Below are 26,921 nucleotides of genomic sequence, written 5' to 3'. Positions count from 1 at the left end.
AAGATGCCTTTTAAAAAACAAGTTTACATCCTATTCTTATGCATGCCAGTGCTGTGTGGGAGGTAATTTAAGATGGTTCTGACAAGTGTCGTCGGCATCTTCATATCCGGTCACATGGGCGGCAAGCCACTCCCATCCGGTCACATGGGCGGCAAGCCACTCCCACAAAGGAGGCCACACCCACAGAGTAGGTTCGAACAATTTTTGAAACCCACCACTCAATTGGTCTTAACTTAACAAATAAATAAATAAATTTCTGGGGAGCCAAGCTGTGATAGTGATTAAGGTTCTAGACTAGAAGTGAAAACATCCAGATGTTTGTCCAGTCCTTATCTCTTTGCTCGAGAGCAACAAGTTAAAAAAAAAAGTCTCCATGGAAACAGTGTGGCAGATTACTGTCCATAACCTTCACCAAAGAGACTTGATTTAGGAATAATAATGATGATTGTGATGTTGTTATAACATGTGGTAAATGGCTGGAACTATAAAATTGTAAAGTCATTTAATAATATATACTCCTAACTTTGGTTTAGAGTACTTTCTTGGGGGGGGGGGAAACCAAATCCAAAGGATGTTTTTTTTCCTATTTTTCTTGTTTAAGTTAGTTTTATGCTCTCTTTCCCCCCCAACTGATGTATAACCCACAAGAGGGATGACAGATAAAGAGCTTTCGAAGCTGTTCTGGCCCCATGAGTTTATGACTGTTTGCAGGGATTTAGTAGCCTAATTCCTAGAAGACCATAATAAATAATCCCAGAAGATATTCCATGTCAACAAGAGCCAACAGACTTCCACTTTAAAAAACTTCATGCCCACTTTAGTGTGTATTTTATAAAGGGTTTAAGGTTTCTGTTTCATTCTGTATATGGATCATTTTTATGGCTCATTTTCATAATGGATCATTTGCCTGTATTACGGCAGCCTTCAGACACCAAGGAAAAGGATTTTTGACGTGGCAGTTAAATGCAGAGGTGATACTTTAATTAAATCAATAGTACACCTGTTTACCATGCTGTTGTGGCCCGGCAGGAGCTGTTGGAGCTGCCACCAGACTCCGACAGCGAGGGGCCCTATGATTCGGCCCTGGAGGATGTGGAGGACCCTGGACAGGGTTCCAACTCCGAGCAGGGCGCAGAGAGACTGGTTGGCCACCAGGTGGCACCTGAGCCTTGGATCAGTGGGGAGGAGACAAGAGAGAGTGATCCAGAAACCACCTGTGAGTTGTTCCGGGATGCACGCCGTCGAATGGCATCAAGAACAACTACGTAATTACAGGAGGTAATTACGCTCAGTTGATGGTCATTAAGCTCCTCTCCCAGACTATAAAAGAGACTGCTTGTGCCATGCCCTTCTTGCAGAAGTCAACATTTGGGACTAAAGAGAAACGAACTTGGCAGGCTGGATTGCTGCCAGAGTTTGTTTGCATTGCTGCTAAGGTTTGTAGGACTCGCTGCCAAAGTCCTTATCGGTTTGTTTATTTGGCTTTCAGCCACCGAGAGTCTGGACTTATTATTATTATTAAAAGACATTCCATTTTATGCTTGTCTCGGCTTTCGTTACTGGATGGAGGAGGAGGGTCAGAACACCATGCTATCTGGTTTTTTGGTATTTTTTGGTATTTATTGGACATTTATAGGCCGCCCTTTTCCCTGAGGGGACTCAGGGCGGCTTACAATCCAAGAGGAAAGGGAGTGTAGGACAATACAAAAAGAAATGTGAACAAAAGTAAATTAAACAGTAAAACTCAACATTCACTCAGCATTCGGGGGGGGGGGGGGGCGAAAGTAGACTTATCCCCAGGCCTGACGGGCTAGCCAGTTCTTGAGGGCTGTGCGGAAGGCCTGGACGGTGGTGAGGGTATGAATCTCCACGGGGAGATTGTTCCATAGTGTCGGAGCCGCAACAGAGAAGGCTCTCCTCCGAGTAGTCGCCAGTCGGCACTGACTGGCGGATGGAATACGGAGGAGGCCAACTCTATGCGATCTGATGGGACGCAGGGAGGTAATTGGCAGAAGGCGGTCTCTCAAATAGCCAGATCCACTACCATGGAGCGCTTTATAGGTGGTGAGTAGAACCTTGAAGTGCACCCGGAGATCGACAGGTAGCCAGTGCAGCTCACAGAGGATCGGTGTTATGTCGGCGAACCGTGGTGCGCCCATGATCACTCGCGCGGCCGCATTCTGGACTAGCTGAAGTCTCCGGATGCTCTTCAAGGGCAGCCCCATGTAGAGCACATTGCAGTATTCCAGCCTGGAGATCACAAGGGCTCGAGTGACTGTTGTGAGGGCCTCCCGATTCAGGTAGGGCCGCAACTGGCGCACCAGGCGAACCTGGGCAAATGCCCCCCCTGGTCACAGCTGAGAGATGGTGGTCAAAAGTCAGCTGTGGGTCCAGGAGGACTCCCAAGTTGCGGGCCCTTTCTGAGGGGTGTAAGTTTTGTCCCCCCAGCCTGAGTGATGGTATGTTGGTCAAATTTTTGGGAGGAAAACACAACAGCCACTCGGTCTTGTCTGGGTTGAGTATCAGCTTGTTTGCTCTCATCCAGTCTTTAACGGCCTCAAGACCCCGGTTCATCACGTCCACCGCTTCATTGAGTTGGCACGGGGCGGACAGATACAACTGTGCATCGTCCGCATATTGGTGGTATTTTATCCCGTGCCTCCGAATGATCTCGCCCAGCGGTTTCATGTAAATGTTAAATAGTAGGGGGGATAGGACCGACCCCTGCGGCACCCCATAAGTTAGGGGCCTCAGGGACGATCTCTGCCCCCCCACCAACACCGACTGCGACCTGTCCGAGAGATAGGAGGAGAACCACTGCAAAACAGTGCCGCCCACCCCTATCTCCCGCAGTCGTCGCAGAAGGATACCATGGTCGATGGTATCGAAAGCCGCTGAGAGGTCCAGGAGAACTAGGATGGAAGCATGGCCTCCATCCCTAGCTCTCCAGAGATCATCGGTCAATGCGACCAAAGCGGTTTCTGTGCTGTAACCGGGTCTGAAGCCAGACTGGAAGGGGTCAAGATAGTTGTTTTGAAAAGTTTTAAGTGTCAGCTTTCTTCTGGTATGAAGTTACGTTTTCCATTTATATCCTCAAGTTTATCTTTTATCTTTATTTTCTAGAAAATTGCAGTAAACCAAGGTATTAATGTTTTAAACTCCCATCAACCTATCACACTTCTTAGTCCCCTAAATCCACTTAACAAAAGTGACTACAAAGGCTAATGTCCTTTTAAGATGCAGCATTACTTACCAATCAAGCTCTTTTGCCAAAGTTAGAAGTTTATCATCCTACATTTTCCCTTTTATTAGTAGCTTTCTTAGATGAATTATGATGGTGTAAACAGAATCATATATTTAATTGAGGCTTGGTTTGTCTAATCTTGATTTCTAAACACCCAGTTTTAAAGAAGAAAAAGAAGTTCTGAAGTTTTACTTTTTTGTGAAACATCCAGCGGGCAGAATCTTATCCACTTAATTGTAGTCATATGATTAGGCAGCCTAAGAAAAAAAGGGATTGTATAGAATTCTTCTTGATTCCACATATAACCATTTCATTTCTCACCAGAACATTGACTGTGCAGCTCATCCGGTTTTCCTTGTTTTCATCGTGCATAATAGTTCTGTAATCTAGAAGTCTCTCCATCAGCCGCACCACGAGTTTAACAAACGTTTCACCGTTTTTGGCAAGGTATTTATGTTTTCTGCAGTGTTCCAGAAGGCTGAAAAAGTGATAGTAAAAAATAAATAAATCTTATTAATCAAACTTGGGAACATATCCTTCAGGAAAGACTAATTTGAAGTATTTTGTATCAACAAATGTTAATTAATCATTATAAATCCAGCTGTTATGAGCACTTACATTTTGTCAAATAACACTTTATATTGTTCATCTCCTCTTCCGCCTTCCACTTCATGATCCAGTTTTGTGATTATCTCATTTTCAAACTGTAATTAAACAGAACAGGCATAAATAATTAACGCTCCAAATATGTCATCATAGCAACGATCAGGTTATAAAGTTGTTTGGCTTTACAATAAATGCAATGTTTGATTGAATTTTAATAAGTTTGACATCTCCAGTACTATCTCCATCTTGTATATAATGATCTGTTGCCATATGAGCATTTGGAAATGTTTGGCCATATTGTTAAATGGAGCTTAGGTGATTTTTTTTTTAAAGCAAATCTAAATAAGACGGTTAATTACAGTAATAAGAGACAAGAAATCATATTCAAGGCAGGCACACTCTATCCTTCACAATAATTATAATAGCTACAAATGCAAGCAAATTGAAAGCATTATTATGGACGATATATTAGGCTGCATTGCCAATTGCATTGCTTGGTTAGATGAAGTACATTCACATTTGTTTAGAAGACTACAGAACTTGGCTCACCTCAGATACATCAACCAAGGAACTTAAAAGTCATTGCATTAGGGGAAGGAGACGAGGCAGAAAACAGCTAGTAATGAGGTTTAAAATACGTGACCCGTCAAAACCGCGTTCCACAAAAGCGCGGTCGACGAAATCGCGTATGTGACGTCATCACAACGCGACGAAAAAGATCGAAAAATTGAAATAAAAATTAAATTACAGCAAGCCGATTCACATAAAGGTAAGCGTTAGGTTAAGGGTTAGGGTTAGGGTTAGGTTAAGGTTAGGTTTAGAGCGTTAGCGTTACGTTTAGCGTTAGGTTAAGGGTTAGCGTTAGGTTTTTCGTTAGGTTAAGGGTTAGGTTTAGGGTTAGGTTTGGGGGGGTTAGGGGAAGGTTTTAGCTTTATTTTTACATTTTTCGATCTTTTTCGTCGCTCTGTGATGACGTCACATACGCGCTTTCGTCGACCGCGATTTTGTCGTCCGCAGTTTTGTGGTGGAACCTTAAAATAAGGCTTTAACATGATCGTAATTTGAAAAAGAACTTAAAACAATCAGTTCAACAGATTGTCAGAATCCTTTTCCAGCAGATGAAGAGGATTACTGTTATTGTTGTTGCTTTGCAATGAACATCAGTGTGTATAAAGCATTTCCCTTAAAATCAGTGAAACAGCCAAATCTTTTTCCAGACTTATAAAGTTTTTCTGTGTAATGCTTTAGACAGAAAAGGCTTTTCTGCAGGCATAACCCATTTTCTTAATTTCCTCCTTCTTCAGTCTCCCCACCCCCCCGCTCTCTTCTTCCCGGCTATTAGTAGTGGAAAGTGGCTGTGAGCTACCTGTAGTCTGAGAGTTACACATGCGCTTCCGAAAGCAATCAATTGTATGTACCTTCATTTGAAAAAATGTCACTAGACTGTCAAAACAATTGAATGGCCATAAAATGATAGTGAGGTCTATTTTGTGGATAGTCATGGGAAGAGATGCAGAAAGAGTCAATAAACAGAAGCATAGGAATTTAAGGTACAAAAAACTAACAGCCACCTAGAATTATTTATTTATTTTACAGGGTTTTGCAGACCAACTCAAAACATCTGAATGGGCGGCAACATAGCAATAAAATAAATCAGTGTTATAAAAAATAACAGTACAATAGTTTAATAGTAATAAAGCAACCCTCTTGTGAGATGGATGCAGAGGTGGGTTCCTACCAGTTCGTCAAATCTACCGAACCGGTTAGAAGAGGTTCCACCAGTGGACCCAAAAAACAGGCCACACCTACAGAAGAGGTTCCAAATTTTTTTGAAACCCACCACTGGTCCTTGGATATGATTATTCTACACTATCATGCTCATATTTATAAAACTCAGTGCCTCTGTGAAAGGTGAGGATGACTACTGCGTTTGTGGTGCAATCAGAACATTGCGGGTGTTGAAGTTGTTTTAACGCAAACCAAAGATGCCTTTTAAAAAACAAGTTTACATCATATTCTTATGCATGCCAGTGCTGTGTGTGAGGTAATTTAAGGTGGATCTGACAAGTGTCGTCGGCATCTTCATATCCGGTCACATGGGCGGCAAGCCACTCCCACAAAGGAGGCCACACCCACAGAGTAGGTTCAAACAATTTTTGAAACCCACCACTGGATGGATGCCAATAAACTTAGCTAGGGTTGGAAATCCTGCGAATAAAGATGTCTTTAAAGATCTTCTATAAGCCATGAGGAATAGATCTAAATGATTAGAATGGCTTGCTCTGGTGGTTAGAATGCAGCATTGCAGGCTAATTCTGCCAACTGCCATCAGTTTGATTCTCACTGGCTCAAGCTTGACTCAGCCTTCCATCCTTCTAAGATTGGTAAAATGAGGACTCAGATTATTTGGGCCTATATGCTAACTCCAAACTTCTTAAAGAGGGCCGTAAAGCACTATGAAGCGGTATATAAGTCTAAGTGCTATTGCTATGGCTATCTGAATTACTGAATTTTTCTTGCTTCTAATTCTCATCTTTGCCCTCCCCAATGTCTGTTCTTAGAGATAATGACGACAAACACATTTCATCTTTTCTGAACCCCATTTTTTTTTTTTGCTTTTGATATCCCTGCCACTGACAAAGAAAGTTTCATCTTCATACTATAATAAAAGATCAAGTACATGTAAAATAAGAAATTATGCAAATTGTATATAATGTATATAACTCAAACTCAAAAGAGCCGAGGTGGCGCAGTGGTTAGGGTGCAGTACTGCAGGCCACTTCAGCTGACTGCTAGCTGCAGTTCAGCGGTTCAAATCTCACCGGCTCAGGGTTGACTCAGCCTTCCATCCTTCCGAGGTGGGTAAAATGAGGACCCGGATTGTTGTTGGGGGCAAATATGCTGACTCTGTAAACCGCTTAGAGAGGGCTGAAAGCCCTATGAAGCGGTATATAAGTCTAACTGCTATTGCTAACTGCTATTGCTATAAATGATTAGAGGTTTGGGATATAGAAACATTTTGTGCATTAGAAGTATGAACTACTTAAAATAATCCTGCATTTTAGTACTTTAACCATGCAAAGTCACTTTTACTTGAGCATATAACCAAAACCAAACAAATAGAAGCTCTTTTTTTAAAAAAAAATATAGCACCAGTGTGGTAGAAAAAGATTGTAATTTATTTATTTATTTATTTTATTAATTAGACTTATATACCGCTTCATAGGGCTTTCATCCCTCTCTAAGCGGTTTACAGAGTCAGCATATTGCCCCCAACAACAATCCGGGTCCTCATTTCACCCACCTCGGAAGGATGGAAGGCTGAGTCAACCTTGAGCCGATGAGATTTGAACCGCTGAACTGCAGATCACAGTCAACTGAAGTGGCCTGCAGTACTGCACCCTAACCACTGCGCCACCTCGGCTCCTAATTCAAGAATTATGGATAAATACCAATACCAATACCAAGAATTATGGATAAATGCAGTGGGACAATAGGTACTAGCAATGAAATTATATTGTAAGTACACCAATTCTTAATTCCTAATCATAGGACAGAATGAATTTGACTGTATGTGTGCCCTAAAACACCTGCAACATCAACAGGTTTCAAAGCAGTTATATATCGGACACTGCAGGGGAGAAAAACACAAGCACATAAATGTATGTCATAAATATGCCTTTAGCACAATGCAAACATATATCTAACCCACGGAAACCCACTTAACGGAAAGAATTCATTCTCATTTCATTGCAAAAAAAAATTACTTAGCTGGGGTGCAATTTTTCAAAGAATACCAGAAATTGTTTCTTCAGACATTACACTTTCTCTCAATATCATCGTGATCTGGAATAATCTTCTCCAAAATCCGCAAGTTAAAAATTCTCTTAAAATGTAATTTTGTGTGGCATATACTTACAGTGTGCCACACATTTGACAGGTTAGGAAAAAAAAGGAATAGGGTGTGGGAGCTGGAAATCCTGAGGAGGTTCACAATATCGTTGTATGTATTCCTAGGTTAAGCTAGTGAGAAATGGTTTTGCAACAAGCAGTCGCATTCCTGCATAACTAGGTAATCCGTGCAGTTCACACATAAAAACTGGGTTGCAAAAATCCAGATAAGCACAAGGTGACAGCAATGAGTTACCCATTCCCTAGATCTTTTTTTTCCTGTCATTTAATGGTTTCCTGGACTTTGGAGCCAGGTTCGATATTTTAGTATTAGATGGCTGCATAATGCAAATGCTTAACCCAGTGAATCCTGGTGTCTGTTTCGGAGTGAATGCCATGTGAATGCCATGAATTGCTCAAAAGGAAGATAACAGCCTCGCTCTCCCACACCTACTTAGTCTTCTGAGCTGGGAAGAAGCTGGGGGGGGGGGGGACAGGCTGCTGAAAAAGCCAAGTTTGCACTATCTGAGTCCTGATAGCACTGAATTCATCTCTCTGCTGATATTCCCTGCAGGCTGCTTAAGGATATTTCTGCAAGCAATTGCACCAGCAACATGCTCAATTGATCAAAAATTCTCAGCGGAGCCTATTGCATCTAAGCTCATAAAATTTTTAAATATCTCCCTCATATCCCATGTATAAACAAACACTATTCAGACCGCAGATGTGTCTTGGGAAGACACAAAACAGCGCCAGGTATCTTTCTGTGACTTTATGTCAGCTCATGCAGCTTATCAGGGAAAGGAAGCTTCTCTCTATCCTTGACGGAGTCCACAATCAAAATGCATGTTTTGGATGAAGTTTGCGTCTTGTGTCATGTGGACTAGTAGCACCACCACTCCTTTTGTTCTCCTCTATATGCTCTGCTGCTTGCCTACCCAATAGGAAGGTTGTTAATCCCTTTTACGGTGCAAAGGCACATCCAATTCCAGTTATTTGGATTTTGTCTGCCAGAACCCATGGTAAAGAGATCCGACTGTGTTAAGCAAATAGCCTTAGGAACTGTAAATATGACCCCCCCCCCCCGTCAGCCTCTGTTTTGCTGCTTGCTTTTCGGCTGCCATTGAAACGGGGAGGGGGGGCATGGTATTTGGGTGGGGGAAATAATCTGTACAGGAGGACTGTTAATTGGGAGTTGTTCTCGCCATCTACTGCGCATGTGGCAAGGAGGGGAGTTTCCCGCCAAGGCCAACTGTCCGCCATACCAACCTGATGATGATTTTTGAATATGTCTCCCACCTGACAGCTGTGGAGATATTGGATTGGACTATGGGATGGGGTTACCAAGGGGAGGGGAATGGGTCATGTTTTGATATCTAATGCTTTCGCGCGCTTTTGCTCAGATCCAGCTTTGCTTAGCTTCTATTTACTTATAATCAGTAAAAGTACTCTTAATTCTGCAAAATGGAGTTGAGTGGTTTCTTTCTTGGTTATTAAGTGAAGCAGCCGTGACACCCCCTTACTCAGTTGTGTGATTCAACCGGTGTAACAACAGGTTCGCTGCGCGCACACACATTACATTTGAAATCAGCACTACCTTACTTTGTCCTGCAGCCCCAGCGAGTAAAACAGCTCAGACACGGCAATATGCTCTGTCGCGCCGATCAGCTGGGCTTCAAACAAATGAAATATAGGACGGAATAGAATAGGTGGGTGGAGCCAATTGATTGCTGGGGCAACTGGTTCGCCTGAACTGGTGTGTACTGGCTGAATCCCACCCCTGCCCTTACTCAGTCTAAAGGCAGTCATTGGAAAGGGTAATAATTCTAAAGTCGGATGAAACATATCTTTTTTTTTTCACAATTTAAATAAAACCCGGTGTTTTTCATTTACTTTTCTGTTCTACTTTGTTCTGTTTTCTTTCCTCTTGCAGGTTTGCCATTGCATTCTGCACTTTTCTTAATTTGATTTATTATAGCATGAGGTTTGTGTCATTATTGTTATTACGTTCCCCTCTTACTTTTGGAATAGCTTTTTTTTATTTCCCACCTTTTAAGAAATCACCTATCTCTTCCCAGGTGTCCTTTCTCCCTTACTATATTTTAAGGTTCACAATCTGGGAACTGCTGATCCATGAATATGTTTGTGTGTGCGTGTGGTGAAGTTGTAAGTCACTTCACTTTGCTTAAGTGAAGTAAATGCTTAAAAATCTACAAGGTATCTTCAGTGATCAGAGTATGAAGTTAATTGAATTTTTATTCACTATCTCAGCAATTTAGGCTGCGCTTAACAGCTTGATCTAGTTTTGTTTCCATAATACTACCAAATTTTATGATGTTCTGTAACCTTGTAGGACATTGCAAAGATATGAGGCCCAACTATACAAATCTACTTGTCCAATTTGCTACTTCTAAGTGACCCTGTAACAGACAATGGGATTTACTACAAAAGGTTCATCAACATTTGGAACTGTTTCTAAATATAAATGTTGAAAAATTCATGGGTCAGTTGACTTGACATACTTGCTCCTACTGACTAAGGCCAAAATTTAATTAAATAGAAAGCAGATTTAATTATTGAGCACTGAAACATTTCTAAACCATTCCTTTTGTGTAAATGATAACTGTTGTGGCCCAGCAGGAGCCGTTGGAGCTGCCGATGGACTCCGATAGCGAGGGACCCTATGAGTCGGCTCTGGAAGATGTGGAGGACCCTGGGCAGGGTTCAGACTCCGAGCAGGGACCAGAGAGGCTGGTTGGCCACCAGGAGGCACCTGAGGCATGGAGCAGTGGTAAAAGTCAAAGGGAGTTTGTCCCTGACGCCAGGCTACTGCAATGCACTCTACATGGGGCAGCCCTTGAAGAGCATTTGGAGACTTCAACTTGTCCAGAATGCAGCCGCGCAAGCGATTGTGGGTATACCTCGATACACCCACATTACACCTATCCTCCGCGAGCTGCACTGGCTTCCAATCGGTCTCCGGATACACTTCAAGGTGCTAGTTATTACTTATAAAGCCCTTCATGGTATTGGACCTGGGTACTTGAGAGACCGCCTGCTGCCAATTACCTCCCAAAGACCCATTAGATTGCACAGGGTTGGCCTTCTCTGGGTTCCATCCACCAGCCAATGCCATCTGGCTATGACCCGGGGGAGGGCCTTCTCTGTTGCAGCTCCGGCCCTCTGGAACAAACTCCCCACAGAGATTCGGACCCTCACTTCTCTCCTGGCTTTCTGAAAAGCCATTAAGACCTGGCTGTGTCGGCAGGCCTGGGGTTGATGAGCTCCCTTCCCCTCTCGACAAGTGTGGTTGTTGGTCATTTTAAACGTTTATTTTGTATTTGCATGTTCCCCTTCCCATTGGAGTTGTTCACCACCCTGAGTCCCTTTTAGGGAATAGGGCAGCATATAAATAAAATGAAACTTCAAACTTCAGGCAGAGAACGGCGGAGAAGCGAAGGCAGCAATTATGGAGACAGACTCAGAGGAGATAATTAGACCCAGGTGGTTGTGATTTGGCTCCTTCCAAGAGAGTATATAAGAAGAGACTTTGGGAGGAGACCTTTTGCAGGACACAACCATTATACTAAGCTGGAAAAGCTCTTGTTTGTATCTCTTATCTGTGGGAGTCTGAGTTGCTGCCAATGTCTTGTCTCTGAATAAAGCATGGCTAACAGTAAGCTTGTGTTGGCGTGACTGACCGGATGGAGGGGGATCAGAACAGATAACTAATGATAAAATTTGACAAGATGGTAAGAGGGACAATTGCTAACTTTGAAAATAATAAAAAGAAAAAACCTTCTGGCTGTATTACAAGAGAGTAGAAAGAATGAAATATTTTAGATTTCCCGTAGTAGATTTCAATAAGAATTTTAAAAATCTTTTCACACTGCAAATAGTCCATTAGCAATTATTACACTCGAAGCAAAGCATTTTCTGGCCCAAATTTTGCATTTTAGGAAAAAATTAAAACATGAGGCAGAGAGGAAAATGTCAAATAAGACGAATGTCAACGAAATACTATTCACAATAAATACTATTTTACATTTAGATTTTTTAAAAAATTAATTACAAATTCTTTTGCTCAAGGAATTTCTTTTTGCATTATTCAGTAATAGATTTCCAATTTCAAAAGCAGAACAAACCCAGAGGTTAAAAAGTGAATGAATATTGTTTCAAGTATTGCTTATACTCCAAGAAAATACAAGCATCACGCACATCAAATAATATTTTAGAGCAAACAAACAAATGAACAAACTTGGATAGATACACCGATCTCTACCAAAGAAGATTGATACCTTATTAAAACATAAAACTGAGCCTATGCAACAGGGGTGGATTCTAGCTGGCGTTACTGCCGGTTCGCTTATGTGCGTGCATGCACATTTCAATGGAAATTGTTCTGCGCATGCGCAGAACTAAAAAAAAAAGAGATGGTGATGGCGGTGACCGGAGACCCAATTCGGGGGCACGGCCAGCCTTGGTCACCAGCAGTTCTGTGACCCAGGCTGGCATTCCACTACTGGTTTGGCCGAACCAGGTCGAACTGGTAGGAACCCACTTCTGCCATGCAAGAGAAACGACAATAGCAATAGCAATAGCAATAGCAGTTAGACTTATATACCGCTTCATAGGGCTTTCGGCCCTCTCTAAGCGGTTTACAGAGTCAGCACATCGCCCCCACAGTCTGGGTCCTCATTTCACCCACCTCGGAAGGATGGAAGGCTGAGTCAACCTTGAGCCGGTGAGATTAGAACCGCTGAACTGCAGATAACAGTCAGCTGAAGTAGCCTGCAGTACTGCACCCTAACCACTGCGCCACCTAGGCAGGAAACAGGAAACTCTTCTATTTATATAACAAGAGATCCAGCTGCTACACAAATAAATTATAAAAAGTAAAATGACATTTGAAATACACTGGACTTTGTTCTTCCATACCATCAAATTTGCTACACCTATGAAATCTAACACAAGCCAGATACTGATTTTTTATTTTATTTTTTAGCTGTGTGGTGCTGGTCAGAACTTGATTGCCAAATTTTTATCTATTATATGATTAAATCACCATTTGGCTAGTACGAAATATGTACAGCAACTTATCAAAAGCATTTGTGAAGCTGAGCTGTAAAATAAAAATAACTGGTATGGTCTCACACAAATTGTTTTTATATTGTGCATTTAATAATTAAGAGCAGATAAATACATGATGCGCCATCATAACTAGTCGTTATTGTAGCAATAGCTTATAAAATAATTACACCCCATGGTTTGACTCAACAGGATGTATCGAAATCGGGTTGCTTTAACGTTTGGATTATCTAGTCATGTTTAATTTTTTTTTCCTTTTTACCAGAGATTTTCAATTTATTTTTGCAATTTACTTGTTCAAGCAGAAATGAGTCAAGAATACATGAACGGTTGTCTGAGTGTTACTTAATGTACAACTATGACTTAGGATTGGTTACAGTTCACATATGAAAGCTGTCCTGATTTTTTACAGATTGTTGGAATCAAGGGTGGGTTTCTCGCCCCGTTCCAACCGGATCGGTTGGAACGAGGCCGGCGGCGTCCTCACGCATGCACGCGGCGCGCGCATGCACGCACGCGGCGCGCGCATGCACGCACGCGGCGTCCTCACGCACGCACGCACGCGGCGTCCTCACGCACGCACGTGATGCGCGCATGCGCACTAGCGTCTGCGCGATGCTCCAGCTGCTCCTGGAGGATTGCGCAGGCGTTCTGCGCATGCGTGGAAAGCGCGAAATTTTAAAAAAACGGGTAAGGAGCAGGCGCGGGTGTGCGGGCGCGCGCGGGCGCGGGGGGGGGGGCCTTCGCCGTTCCCGGAAGTTACTTCCGGGTTCGGCGACCAACCGGATCGCAGGGACCGGTGCGAACCGGTCGAAACCCACCCCTGGTTGGAATCAATGTGCTGACACTGTAAACCATTTAGAGAGGGCTGTAAAGGAATATGAAGTGGTATAATAAATTATCAAAAATAAAATGACACTTGAAATACATTGGACTTTGTTCTTCCATGCCATCAAATTAATTACACCTATGAAATTCATTCATTTCATTCATTTCATTCATTTCATTCATTTCATTCATTTCATTCATTTCATTCATTTCATTCATTTCATTCATTTATTATATTTATATGCCGCCCTTTCCCCCCGAAGGGGACTCAGGGCGGCTAACAAATCAAATCAAATCAGGGAAGGGGGGGGGTACAGACAAAAAATAAAAAATAAACGATACATAACAATACATAATTTAAAAACACACAACAGTCATACCATTCAAGACGGGGGCAACAGCTCTTTAGCTGAAATCATAGTCTAGGTGCTATTGCTATTAACTAATATCCTTTGATACAAATAATTTTTGACCTGTGACCATACGAAGCTTGGAATTTCAATTTTAAGTTGTTACGGCCAAGCGGAAGGACCACAGTATGAGTGTTTTTATGACATAAAGCGAGTCAACACAGTCATAAAGTGAATGGTGTGGTTGTTAAGCGAATCCATTCTTCATTGTAAGTCATGATCACATGACCATGGGACACTGCAACCAGTCATGTGAACCAGTTGGGGAGAATCTGAAGTGCGATGACTTAACCATGAAGTGGGATGGCAGTCATAAGAATGGGTCCTGAGTAATTTGTCTAAAGCTGCCCTGCAAGCAGTAAACAGGCCCAGAACCACACAGCTTTTTGGTGCAACTCAGTTCTGGGGCCGTGACCCGACAAATGCACACATGACAAAAGCGCGCTAAAACCGCAACGTCATCAACGCGACATCATCAACGCGGCAACAACAGCGCGAAGACAGAAGCGCGATTTAAGTTAAGGTAAGGGTTAGGTTTAAGGTTAGGTTTACAGCGCGCTTCTGTCGGCGCGCTATTCTCAGCACGCTTCACCGCTCATTCGTTGGCGCGCTTTAGAACTCGCGGTTTTGTCACCGCGGTTTAGTCGGGCGCGCTTTTGTCGTTCGCCCTTCTCAATAGCTACTTGGACTGACCTAAGTACTAATTCGTAATTTCACATCCGGTCACATGGGCAGCAAGTCACTCCCATCCAGTCACATGGGCAGCAAGCCACTCCCATCCGGTCACATGGTTGGCAAGCCACTCCCACAAAGGAGGCCACACCCACAGAGTAGGTTCCAACAATTTTTGAAACCCACCAATGACCTGCGTACAGTACATACTCCTGTGAGAGTAAGCGTTTCCTTTCTTTTGGGGGGTGGGGGGGTGGGATGGAGTTGTTTTCGTCTGTTTTGCTGCTTCTTCTGCAATGGCTATGGTTCTTACGGGAAGCCTTTTGTTTTATTGAGTCTTAATTTTGTTAGCTTTATCTCTTACATTCTCTGCCTAAGTGATTAGAGTTTCCATGGTTGTACAGGGAGCTGTTTAGCTGAACAATATCTTTTAGATATGCATTCTCTTGCCTGCAGACGTAAAGAAGAATCGCCTTGGGTTTGGTTCTGGATAGCAAAGAGCCTTCAATAATACAAGCTACAGGAGCTTTTGCCAGCAAAAGGAGCCACAAACATAAGTGGAAATGAATCTCTTCTATTAAGTAATAAATATGAGGAGTTGAACCAGCCAGGGCTAGACAGACAGTATGATATCTTTGCCTTACCTCTCTTATTGCAATGTGGCACAGTGGCACAATTACAGCAAAAGGAAGAATTGTCAATATTGTATCCAGCCTCTAAATTACCCTCGGCAATGTTCAACCTGATGGGTCAAACAGTATGTATTAACTCTAAAAACAAAGCTGTGGTTTTTTGAGAGCTGTCTGAACATCACAGAGACATTGGACAAGCTCCATACTGCGTGAGCCATCTTGCTAGGCCTCTGAGGGTTAAATTTGAAGTAAGCAGAAAGGGCTTATTCCTTTCTTTAAAATCTGGATATAAATTAGAAGGCAGTATTCAAAGTTGCTATTGAAGTAAGCCTCAAAATGCTTTCAGCTCTTGAGTTTTACTACCTGTCCATTGCTCCTCATTAAGAGTAATAATATAAGCAAGAGAATATCTATTGCATTCTTTCGTGACCCGACAAAAGGGCGAATGACAAAACCGCGCCCAACTAGCAATAGCAGTAGACTTAGCAGTAGACTTATATACCGCTTCATAGGCCTTTCAGGCCTCTCTAAGCGGTTTACAGAGAGTCAGCATATTGCCCCCAACAAGCTGGGTCCTCATTTTACCCACCTCGGAAGGATGGAAGGCTGAGTCAACCCTGAGCCGGTGAGATTTGAACCGCTGACCTGCTGATCTAGCAGTAGCCTGCAGTGCTGCATTTAACCACTGCGCCACCTTGGCTCTTCAACTAAACCGTGTCGCTAAAACCGCGACGTCATCGACGCACCAACAACAGCGTGGCGACAACAGCGTGGAGACAGAAGGGCACTTTACAACAGCGCGTCGACAGAAAGCCGATTTAACTTAAGGTAAGGGTTAGGTTTAGGGTTAGGTTTAGGTTAGGTTTAGGGTTAGCGTTACGTTTAGGGTTAGCGTTACGTTTAGGGTTAGGTTTAGGGTTAGGTTTAGTTTTACAGCGCGCTTCTGTCGCTGCGCTGTTGTCGGCGCGATTCAGTGCTCAATCGTCGGAGCACTTTAGAACACGCGGTTTTGTCACCGCGGTTTAGTCAGGTGTGGTTTTGTCGTTCGCCCTTTTGTCGGTGAACCCATTCTTTCGGTAAATGTCAAATGTACCAAATACATGTAAGAGGAGCCACGTGGCTATCCAAAAGCAGCAATGGTTATAGAATTTTGCTAAAACATAGCAACCCAATTATGCCTTTAAATCTCCATAAAATGAGGATGCTTTTGACTCTATTCCAAGTATAGCCATATTATGTCTTTCAAGATTAGATCGCTGATATGGAATGTGAAAAATCACCTGGAACCAATCCTTCCAGATATACAGAAAAACTGTGAGTTTAAGGACTAATAAAGCAGCCTTGAAATTTAGAAGAAATTTGCACCCTCTTTAACAACTCTCAAGAATATCACTTATTTATTCAAAACACCAAGAAGCAGGAGGAAATTCTCAAAAAAATTAGTCAACTGAAAAGTTTAGCTATCATCTATATCAGTGTTTCTCAACCTAGGCAACTTGAAGATGTCCGGACTTCAACTCCCAGAATTCCCCAGCCAGCATTCGCTGGCTGGGGAATTCTAGGAGTTGAAGTCCGGACATCTTCAAGTTGCCAAGGTTGAGAAACACTGATCTATATAACACTTTGTAAAATGAAATAAGATCCACTCTGGTTTACAGGATATATCTATGTGCCTAATGTCTACTGGAAGAAGCTCACACCACTCCCTTAATTGTCTGGATGGCATCCCCTTTGCCGAATGAAAACTTTTCTCAAATTCAGTTGCCTTCCGTACAAGCAACCACTCCAAAAGGAAAGAGTGAGGATGACACCATTTGCATGAAAAAAACAACAACCCTCAGTTGACATAAAGAGGAAATGTTATTAACTCTTACCCTGGCACGTCCGCTGTGTTTGCAAATCTCTTAATTTTGAAAACTTCTTATATTAAAATCAAGTCTTTTATTAGATCAGTTGATGTTCAGGCCAGTGGTGGGTTTCAAAAATTGTTCGAACCTACTCTGTGGGTGTGGCCTCCTTTGTGGGAGTGGCTTGCCACCCCATGTGACCAGATGGGAGTGGCTTGCCGCCCATGTGACCGGATATGAAGATGCCGACGACACTTGTCAGAACCACCTTAAATTACCTCACACACAGCACTGGCTTGCATAAGAATATGGTGTAAACTTGTTTTTTAAAAGGCATCTTTGGTTTGCGTTAAAACAACTTCAACACACGCCATGTTCTGATTGCACCACAAACGCAGTAGTCATCCTTACCTTTCACAGAGGCACTGAGTTTTATAAATAGGAGCATGATAGTGTAGAATAATCATAGCCAAGGACCAGTGGTGGGTTTCAAAAATTTTTGGAACCTCTTCTGTAGGTGTGGCCTGCTTTCTGGGTCCACTGGTGGAACCTCTTCTAACCGGTTCGGTAGATTTGACGAACTGGTTCTACCAAATAGGTGCGAACTGGTAGGAACCCACCTCTGGTTCAGGCTCAAATGTGTGAAGACATGAAAAGTCATGTCAAATCTACTACCATTTGGTGGATGTTTTTTTCCCCCAAGAGAAATAGAAATGTGTGTCATTGAAGCTTTAAAGTTTAATGTTGACGTCATGGTGGGCACCTACAAATTCTAAGAAGGTGTACCACTGAAGGCCTTAGTATGATACATTTAGATAAGCCACATTTAATTGGCTCCAACATGTATGCATAGTCCTTGCCCCCAACCTCATTTTAAATCTGTCAGTAGACACTCAATATATATAATGATGCATGGGACTTCACTGAGGAATGCATCTAAAACCAGTCTCTATTGTTTCCTGATATGATTATCTTAATGGTCAGGAACTTAAACACAAGACTTGAGTCGAGAGTTGAATTGCTGCTTAGATATTTTAATAATGTTGCCTTCATTGAGATGCTTTTACCTCCACTTATTCTCACTACTATAAAGACCATGGAATAATTGATTCTCATTGTTTTCCAAATAGCAATCAAATACTAACTTTTTTAAATCCTAAACAGATCAGCTGAGGGGAATATGATGGGGAGCCTACATGCTTGGGTTAATGGTTTCTTCAATTCTATCTTTGAACATTAACTCCTTATAGCAGCCTGTTGTGACTCAGCAGAAACCTCCTGTGAGTTGTTTCGGGATGCTCACAGGAGATGTTAACGAGCAGCTGTGGCTCGTTAGGATCTCTCCTCCTGCGGATAAAGATGACTGATGGTGCCACGCCCTAGTTGCAGAAGTCAAACTGTTCTGACCCCTACCTTGCCCGTTCAAAAACTACAGCCAAACAGAACTTCAAAGGAAATATTTTTATCAGTCCCAGCTTTTGCTGGCTACGAGCCCGAAATAAACACAGATAAATTCTCTGGCAAAAAGTTAAACAGCAAATGCAAAAACAAACTCTTACAGCAAACCACTTCTCCAAGTTGGTTTCTTTGAATCATGAACCCGAACGGGGAACCTTGACTAGAACTGGAATGGAACGGAACAAACGTTGACTTCTGCAACCAGGGAGTGGCACCATCAATCATCTTTATCCACAGGAGGAGAGATCCTAACGAGCCACAACTGCTCGTTAACATCTCCTGTTAGCATCCCAAACAACTCACAGGAGGTTTCTGCTGAGTCACAACAGCAGCCTATCTGCCTCTAGTCACTAAACTAGAAGATCAATGAATTCTTCTGTTCACCACAACTCTCAAGGTCAACTAAATTCTCACTTGGTAAAGGATATGAGAATGGAATCTCTAGTATTCTGTTGGTTCAAATAAAGCAACACATCTCAGACACTCTATCTATAATGGACTGTCTACTATCTAATGCTATCTACTAATATTACTATCTATAGTACCTCAAGCCCAAGTATTACATTATGTTTTTATTCAACGGTACATGTACCAGAGCTAGGACAAAATTAGTTGGAAAAAACCCAAGGCTCTTACAGCTACTAATTTTAATTACATTCACATATATTAGAGAAGAAAAATGTATATAGTAAAGCCCTGTTAGAAAGGGAGAGGAAGATCAGAATGATAACTGGAAAACTTTACTTTGATACCTGTCTTACCTGCCTTCCCAAAAGACATTACTGGTTCATTTAGTACCATTCCTCAGAGAAAGATCAGTAGGATTAGCACTGTCACGTTCTATTTAGCAATAATGCTCGTTCCATACCTATACTAGACATTTCTCTTACAATGTTCTCAGCTGGACCTCTTGTGCCTGTTTCTCATGCTGCTAAACTTATTTCGCAGTTAAAACAAGGCAAAAGTATAGAGGTGACCTACTTCTGATAGAATTATTTAAGGCAAACATTAACTAGCGGGCACTCATCCCGGCTAATCTATTTATGCATATTTATATTCATTCCAGATGCCAGCAGACTGGAATAAATTTATCACTGTCCTGTTGCATTAAAAAAAAAGGAGACAAAAGCGTTCTATCTCACGCTACTGCTCAATCAGTCTGGTGAGTACATAAATAAGTTGTATGACAAAATGCGTTATGGAATACGATTGAAGGGAGCGTCATGGGATAAAATTTTAACAGAAGAATAGCCAGCTTTAGGAAAGATAGGCCAACTTTAGATCATTACTGTTCTTCCAAATCTAGTCATAAATATGCTTCTCCACCTGGGAAAAATTATATGTTGACTTCATAAATTTAAAGGCAGCTTCTTGAAGCAAGGAGGAAATTGATCGCCTTCTTCACTGACAGATGTGTCCGCATTTAATTACTTAGCTCCACAAGAACAATATAGTGTAAGTCTGATGTGGTTTTCAAGGGTATTCTATAATTTTCCCTTCCCTACCTATTCAGAATAGTGCTGTATTTTGAAACCTTCTTTTTTTTTAAAATTTATTCATCAACTGTGTTTGGTGCAAGACAGAGGTGGATTCCTACCAGTTCGCACCTATTCGATAGAACAGGTTCGTCAAATCTACTGAACCGGTTAGAAGAGGTTCCACCAGTGGACCCGGAAAGCAGGCCACACCTACAGAAGAGCTTCCAACATTTTTTGAAACCCACCACTGGTCCTTGGATATGATTATTCTACACTATCATGCTCATATTTATAAAACTCAGTGCCTCTGTGAAAGGTAAGGATGACTACTGCGTTTGTGGTGCAATCAGAACATTGCGTGTGTTGAAGTTGTTTTAATGCAAACCAAAGATGCCTTTTAAAAAACAAGTTTAATCATATTCTTATGCATGCCAGTGCTGTGTGTGAGGTAATTTAAGGTGGTTCTGACAAGTGTCGTCGACATCTTCATAACAGGTCACATGGGCGGCAAGCCACTCCCATCCAGTCACATGGGCAGCAAGCCACTCCCACCAGGTCACCTGGCCGGCAAGCCACTCCCACAAAGGAGGCCACACCCACAGAGTAGGTTCGAACAATTTTTGAAACCCACCACTGGTGCAAGACCTCTCAAGATCAGATTTTTCCTCTACATTTTGATTGGTAGAATCATTTTATTGTATGCAGATGACTCAGCCATTTCACCTATATTTTAATGAGCCAGAAAAAAGTGCCTCAGAAATCTTGCTTTTTGGTGGAGATAAACGCCTCATCACCAATCCTGATAACACAAAAGTAATTTTATTCTCTAAAATACCCAAATCACCCTTGGAAAATGGAAGTCACCAGAATTATTTAAACTAAGTCAGTCAAATATCCCAGCGTCTCTTTTTCTGCATCAACATCTTAAAAAGACCAACAAGAACTACCTTCTGGTGAGGATCATTTGTGAATCCCACTTTACAATTTGCTACTCACAATCCTAACAAACCTATGTTTATCATAATAAACATATCATGGAAGCAATTAGGATATATAAAGCAGTCATAAGTACTTGTTCCATATCGTAGTGTGTAGGCCTCCAAATGTTGTATAGTGGCTCTTCGAGAAATTGTTCAGTTCTTGGGTCTCTTTTATCTATGCCCTGTTTATGTAGCTAACAATTTATTGCAGCTGGAATTTGGCAAGATTTAAAAAAAAAAGCTCACACATGGCTTTGCCTCCAAAATACTAGATTACTTTGAGAATTATCTGGGCATTGATCCTTTGGAATAATGTAATATCTTTATGGATCACTGAGAGAAATTCAAATTTGATGTCCTGTAGCCTTTCCATTTATGAGCTTGAAAATCACCACCACCAAACTTAATTGAATTCAGTTACAATTATTCATCTCTAAATTGGCTGGCCAGGCCTGTACCATATTTCTTTAAGGCTTCTTAATGTTTTGTTCAGCTTTCTGTTTTATACAGCACAAGTGACAATTATTAATTTTAAATTTTTAGTAAAAATTGAAGTTAAACTACCCACTGACAACTACGTCAGAAAATGCTGCCTTGTTGATATTATAATTTAACGTCAACCTTTAAAAATGAATAAAAATATCCTCTGTTATCGCTGGCAGCTTCAACTCAATTACCTGCTTTGTATAATAGAATTTAAATCACAGGTTCTTCATTTGCATCAGTAGGTTTGCATTAGCAATCATATGTAGTATCCATTTGTTTATTTTACACTTATTTGTGATGTTTCTCTCTTATTTTATAGGCATGTAGAAATAAGACACATCTTATGTTTAAGTTCAAGTATATATTGTATATTAGATAATATTAATAAACAGATTGACAAGACTAGCTGGATGGAAGTCTTCTCAGTGCAAAACACATGAAAACCCACTTGGAGTTTGCAGAAAAGCACCTGAAGGACTCACAGACTGTGAAGAGCAAACTCTAAGTGGGCTTTCATGTGTTTTGCACTGAGGAGAGGCTTCCATTTAGCCACTCTTCCATAAAGCCCAGATTGGCTGATGGCTGCAGTGATGGTTGTCCCATCTGCATACAGGATCTCTGGAGCTCAATCAGAGAGACCATCAGGTTTTTGGTCACTTCATTGTCTAAGGCACTTCTCCCCCGATTGATCAGTTTGATCAGGTGACCAGCTCTTGGAAGAGTCCTGGTTGTACCAAATGTCTTCCATTTGAGAAGGTGTCATCATGATGTCCACTCTGCTCTTAGGAACCTTCAGTGCAGCAGAAATTTTATTGTAGCCATCCCCAGATCTGTGCCTTGCAACAATCCTGTCTCTGAGCTCTGCAAGCAATTTCTTTGACCTCGTGGCTTTTGCTCTGCTACAGTCAGAGGTGGGTTCCTACCAGTTCGCACTTATTCGGTAGAACCAGTTCGTCAAATCTACTGAACCGGTTAGAAGAGGTTCCACCAGTGGAAACTGGAAAGCCGGCCACACCTACAGAAGAGGTTCCAAATTTTCTTGAAACCCACCACTGGTCCTTGGATATGATTATTCTACCCTATCATGCTCATATTTATAAAACTCAGAGCCTCTGTGAAAGGTAAGGATGACTACTGCGTTTGTGGTGCAATCAGAACATTGCGTGTGTTGAAGTTGTTTTAACGCAAACCAAAGATGCCTTTTAAAAAACAAGTTGACATCCTATTCTTATGCATGCCAGTGCTGTGTGTGAGGTAATTTAAGGTGGTTCTGACAAGTGTCGTTGGCATCTTCATATCTGGTCACATGGGCGGCAGGCCACTCCCATTCAGTCACATGGGCAGCAAGCCACTCCCACAAAGGAGGCCACACCCACAGAGCAGGTTCGAACAATTTTTGAAACCCATCACTAGTATGTATGCATATGGGATGTGTAGGAATGAATAGTCACTTTGAAGTAAATTCCTCAAAATGACTGTTTCTGAAAGGGACAGAATGTTTAAAAGGTTAAAGGAACTCTCTGGAGGCCAGGACTGATTAGTGAGAATTGTTTGGATTCAACTTTCATGCTGGAGACTTTTCCACATTTGGTGTATCTCTACCATAATTTTGCTAAAGTGCCAATGCAAAAACTTGGGATGTTATTAGCTTCCTACCATCTGTTTGCTTAGGATAATCTTCCACTCTATGTTGACATCATTTTGATGACATTGGGTATTTTAGGCAGAAGGGAAGCCTTTGGGCAATGTAGGCTTTCATATAAGCGTGAATCCTGTATTATCACCACTTTAGATCATTCGGAAGCGATCATGACTTTCCTACTTTAACATTTTCATTCAATGCACGTATATCTCTCCAGTCATGTAAGCGGGGAGACAAACTGTATCATCTGAAATGTTTATGAGCTGAATGTTTTGGACAAAAAAAATGAATGAACATATAGACCGAATAGAAAGTATTCACTTTTGTCAATTTTGTTGCGCTGCAGCCTGATTCTACAGTGGTTGAAATTCATTTTTTTCCTCATTAATCTACATTCTGTACTCCATAATGACAAAATAAAAATAGAATTTTAGAAATGCCTGTAAATTTATTAAATAGAAAAGACTGAAATATTGCATTGGCATAAGTATTCAGACCCTTTGCAACAGCACATGCAATTTAGCTCTAGTGCTTTCCATTTCTCTTGATTGTTACTGACATGTTTCTATACCTTGAATGGAGTGACTTATGGTAAATTAAATTGATCGGACAAGATTTGGAAAGGCACACACCTCTCTATAGAAGGCATCTCAGCTGACAATGTGTACTGTAGCCAACCAAATTTTGGAACCTCTTCTGTAGGTGTGGCCTGCTTTCCGGGTCTACTGGTGGAACCTCTTCTAACGGGTTCGGTAGATTTGATGAACCGGTTCTACCGAACTGGTGCGAACTGGTAGGAACCCACCTCTGATACATACATACAAACACATGAATACAGAAATTGAATCACTATAAGCCATGATTTCAGGTGTTCCAAGTGCTGTTTTCCTAGTTGGGAAAACAGAAGAAGCTCAAAGCTGAGTCTGAAAGTCCTCAATCAAAGCAGGCTTGCCCAGAAGTGACAATTACCTCTTGAATCTCATGACATTCATGGATTGGGAGGCAGTGATATTATCTGTCTCCCCCCCAAAAAAACCTGTAGAAAAAAAAACTTCATAGCAAAATTGAGCTTGGCAGGTCCAACTGTGGATTTACAAACTGTGCGGGCCTATTTTAAACCGGTGATATCAAACATGTTTTTCACATTCACCTTGATTAAAGCAAAACACATTTTGTTAAGAAAACAGCTCTTACCATCTGAAAACTTCTGGTGGAATGAAACTCACACTGCATCATATCAAAGAAAATGGGAATCGTAGCTTTTCTCAGCTCAGTTTCGGGAATCAAAGTCATTTCTAACATGGGCCCCACCATCTCAGGAATGAACTTGATTTTATGCTGACCTGTTGGGAAAATAATAATAATAATAATAATTAGAAGCGAGCTGAAAATTGGAAAAACAAAGCTATGCATAGCCAATACTTGAAAAGTATTGAAGGCAAAGCTGACTAAAAGTTAACTTGGAACTGGTTAAGATCAGGAGCACTGAAAAAAGAAACAGAAGGCTTTATTTTGGCAGCTCAAGAACAAGCCTTAGCCACAAACTGCATGAAGGCAAAAATTCAACATGTTACCCCCAACAGCAAATGTCGCCTCTGTAATGAGAAAGACGAGACAGTCGACCACTTGATCAGTGGGTGCAGCAAAATTTCACAAACTGACTACCTACAACGCCATGACCGCGTTGCTAAGACCATTCACTGGAAATTGTGCCAAAAGTTTGGATTTGAGTACAGCAAAAACCACGGGGACATTAGGTTCAGAAGGTTTTAGAGAATGAGAAAGTCAAGAACTTGTGGGACTTCAGAATTCAGACTGACAGGCACTTGGCCCACAACACACCTGACATAACAATAGTTGAAAAGAAAAAAAGTTTGGTTCATTGACACTGCAATACCTGGAGATGCGCGAATTGAAGATAAACAGCCAGAAAAAATCACAAAGTACCGGGATTTGCAAATTGAAGTTGAGTGACTTCAAAAAATTTAACTCTGTGCCTATATTGACTATATATAAAGTAATTTTCCCACGGCACACCTTACACTATGTCACGGCACACTAGTGTGCCGCGGCACAGTGGTTGAAAAACACTGGTCTAGTGGGATATGGTTATTTCCAGTCTGATGTGCAAAATGAAAGATAGCTTTTGAAAGCCTGTGGACTTAAACAGGAATGGCCCTAAGTACTTTTATTTATTTACTAGACCACCTGCCACCCTTACTCATGCCTTAGTCATCTCCTGCTTGGATTTTTGCAATACATTCTACATGAGGCTGTTTTTGAAGACCACCTAAAAACTGCAGCTGGTCCAGGATATGCCTCAGGGCACCCAGAAAAGGTGGGTTCCTACCAGTTCGCAGCTATTCGGTAGAACCGGTTCGTCAAATCTACAGAACCGGTTAGAAGAGTTTCCACCAGTGGACCCGGAAAGCAGGCCACACCTACAGAAGAGGTTCCAAATTTTTTTGAAACCCACCACTGGTCCTTGGATATGATTATTCTACACTATCATGCTCCTATTTATAAAACTCAGTGCCTCTGTGAAAGGTAAGGATGACTACTGCGTTTGTGGTGCAATCAGAACATTGCGTGTGTTGAAGTTGTTTTAACGCAAACCAAAGATGCCTTTTAAAAAACAAGTTTACATCCTATTCTTATGCATGCCAGTGCTGTGTGTGAGGTCATTTAAGGTGGTTCTGACAAGTGTCGTCAGCATCTTCATATCCGGTCACATGGGCGGCAAGCCACTCCTATCCGGTGACATGGGCGGCAAGCCACTCCCACAAAGGAGGCCACACCCACAGAGTAGGTTTGAACAATTTTTGAAACCCACCACTGGTACCCAGGAAGCTTCTGGGTGCAATTCAAGGATTGATTCTTTTCCTGTGCACTGAGCAAAAATGGTAGATAGCAGCACTAAATGAATTAGTAGATAAAGAAATAGTCTTGGATTGATGTGGTATGGGATCTGTTTTCGTTTTTCTATTTCAGATCTTTTGTTTTCTTTTTTCTTTTTTTTAAATTGTATATCAGCCAGAGTCACATATTGTGAAAAGGCTGCTCATAAATATTGATGTAAATAAAAATGAATTATCAGCATTTTTTAGCTTTATTCCCCAGGTATGTTGAAATACCTTGACTACCAGTTTCCTACTTGGTAACCTGCAAGGCATAAAAAAACATCCTGCTTGGTTTAAGCATTAGATGGTGCATTTTCCCCATAAGTGCCTGTTTATCTAGTGCAGTGTTTCTCAACCTTGGCAACTTGAAGATGTCTGGACTTCAATTCCCAAAATTCCCCAGCCAGCATTCGCTGGCTGGGGAATTCTGGGAATTGAAGTCCAGTCATCTTCAAGTTGCCAAGGTTGAGAAACACTGATCTTAGTGGGAGTGGTGGAAAGTGGTCAAGTGTTGACTTGACAGATGTTGTCTTTTTGTTTAGTTATAAGAACCTTTGGGATAAACAAAAACTTAATTTTGATCTAGTCTGGTCCTGTTGTGCAATGTGTTAGAATTTTTAAGAATTATTTTTATTTGGTTATTAAATGTGTGTGCCACCTGATTACGGACAGCTCCCAAACATAATTTTAAACATATTTTAAGTTTTTAACGAATCATTCCATTGCTTTTATTTTATTGTATTATTGTGTTCGATGATA

General features: G+C 41.6%; 1 protein-coding gene across 3 annotated transcripts in view; it reads right to left on the bottom strand.

Annotated features, from left to right (window-relative positions):
• DOCK1 (dedicator of cytokinesis 1) overlaps window positions 1–26,921 on the bottom strand; it is a 457,702-nt gene that overhangs the window by 99,346 nt on the left and 331,435 nt on the right. For all 3 annotated transcript variants that reach the window (XM_087725976.1, XM_087725977.1, XM_087725978.1), the window contains exons 33-35: window positions 24,457–24,605; window positions 3,863–3,948; window positions 3,566–3,722 (exon numbers count right to left, since the gene is read on the bottom strand). In XM_087725976.1, the coding sequence (XP_087582102.1) occupies window positions 3,566–3,722; window positions 3,863–3,948; window positions 24,457–24,605 (392 nt within the window). The remainder of the gene's footprint in view (window positions 1–3,565; window positions 3,723–3,862; window positions 3,949–24,456; window positions 24,606–26,921) is intronic.

This window comes from Thamnophis sirtalis, unplaced genomic scaffold, assembly GCF_051295495.1.
Source record: "Thamnophis sirtalis isolate CommonGarterSnake01/CBP01778 unplaced genomic scaffold, rThaSir2_p1.2 scaffold_11, whole genome shotgun sequence".
NCBI classification, from domain to species: domain Eukaryota; kingdom Metazoa; phylum Chordata; class Lepidosauria; order Squamata; family Natricidae; genus Thamnophis; species Thamnophis sirtalis.
Note: the sequence above shows the minus strand (reverse complement) of the source record. Positions and strands in the feature narration are given on the sequence as shown.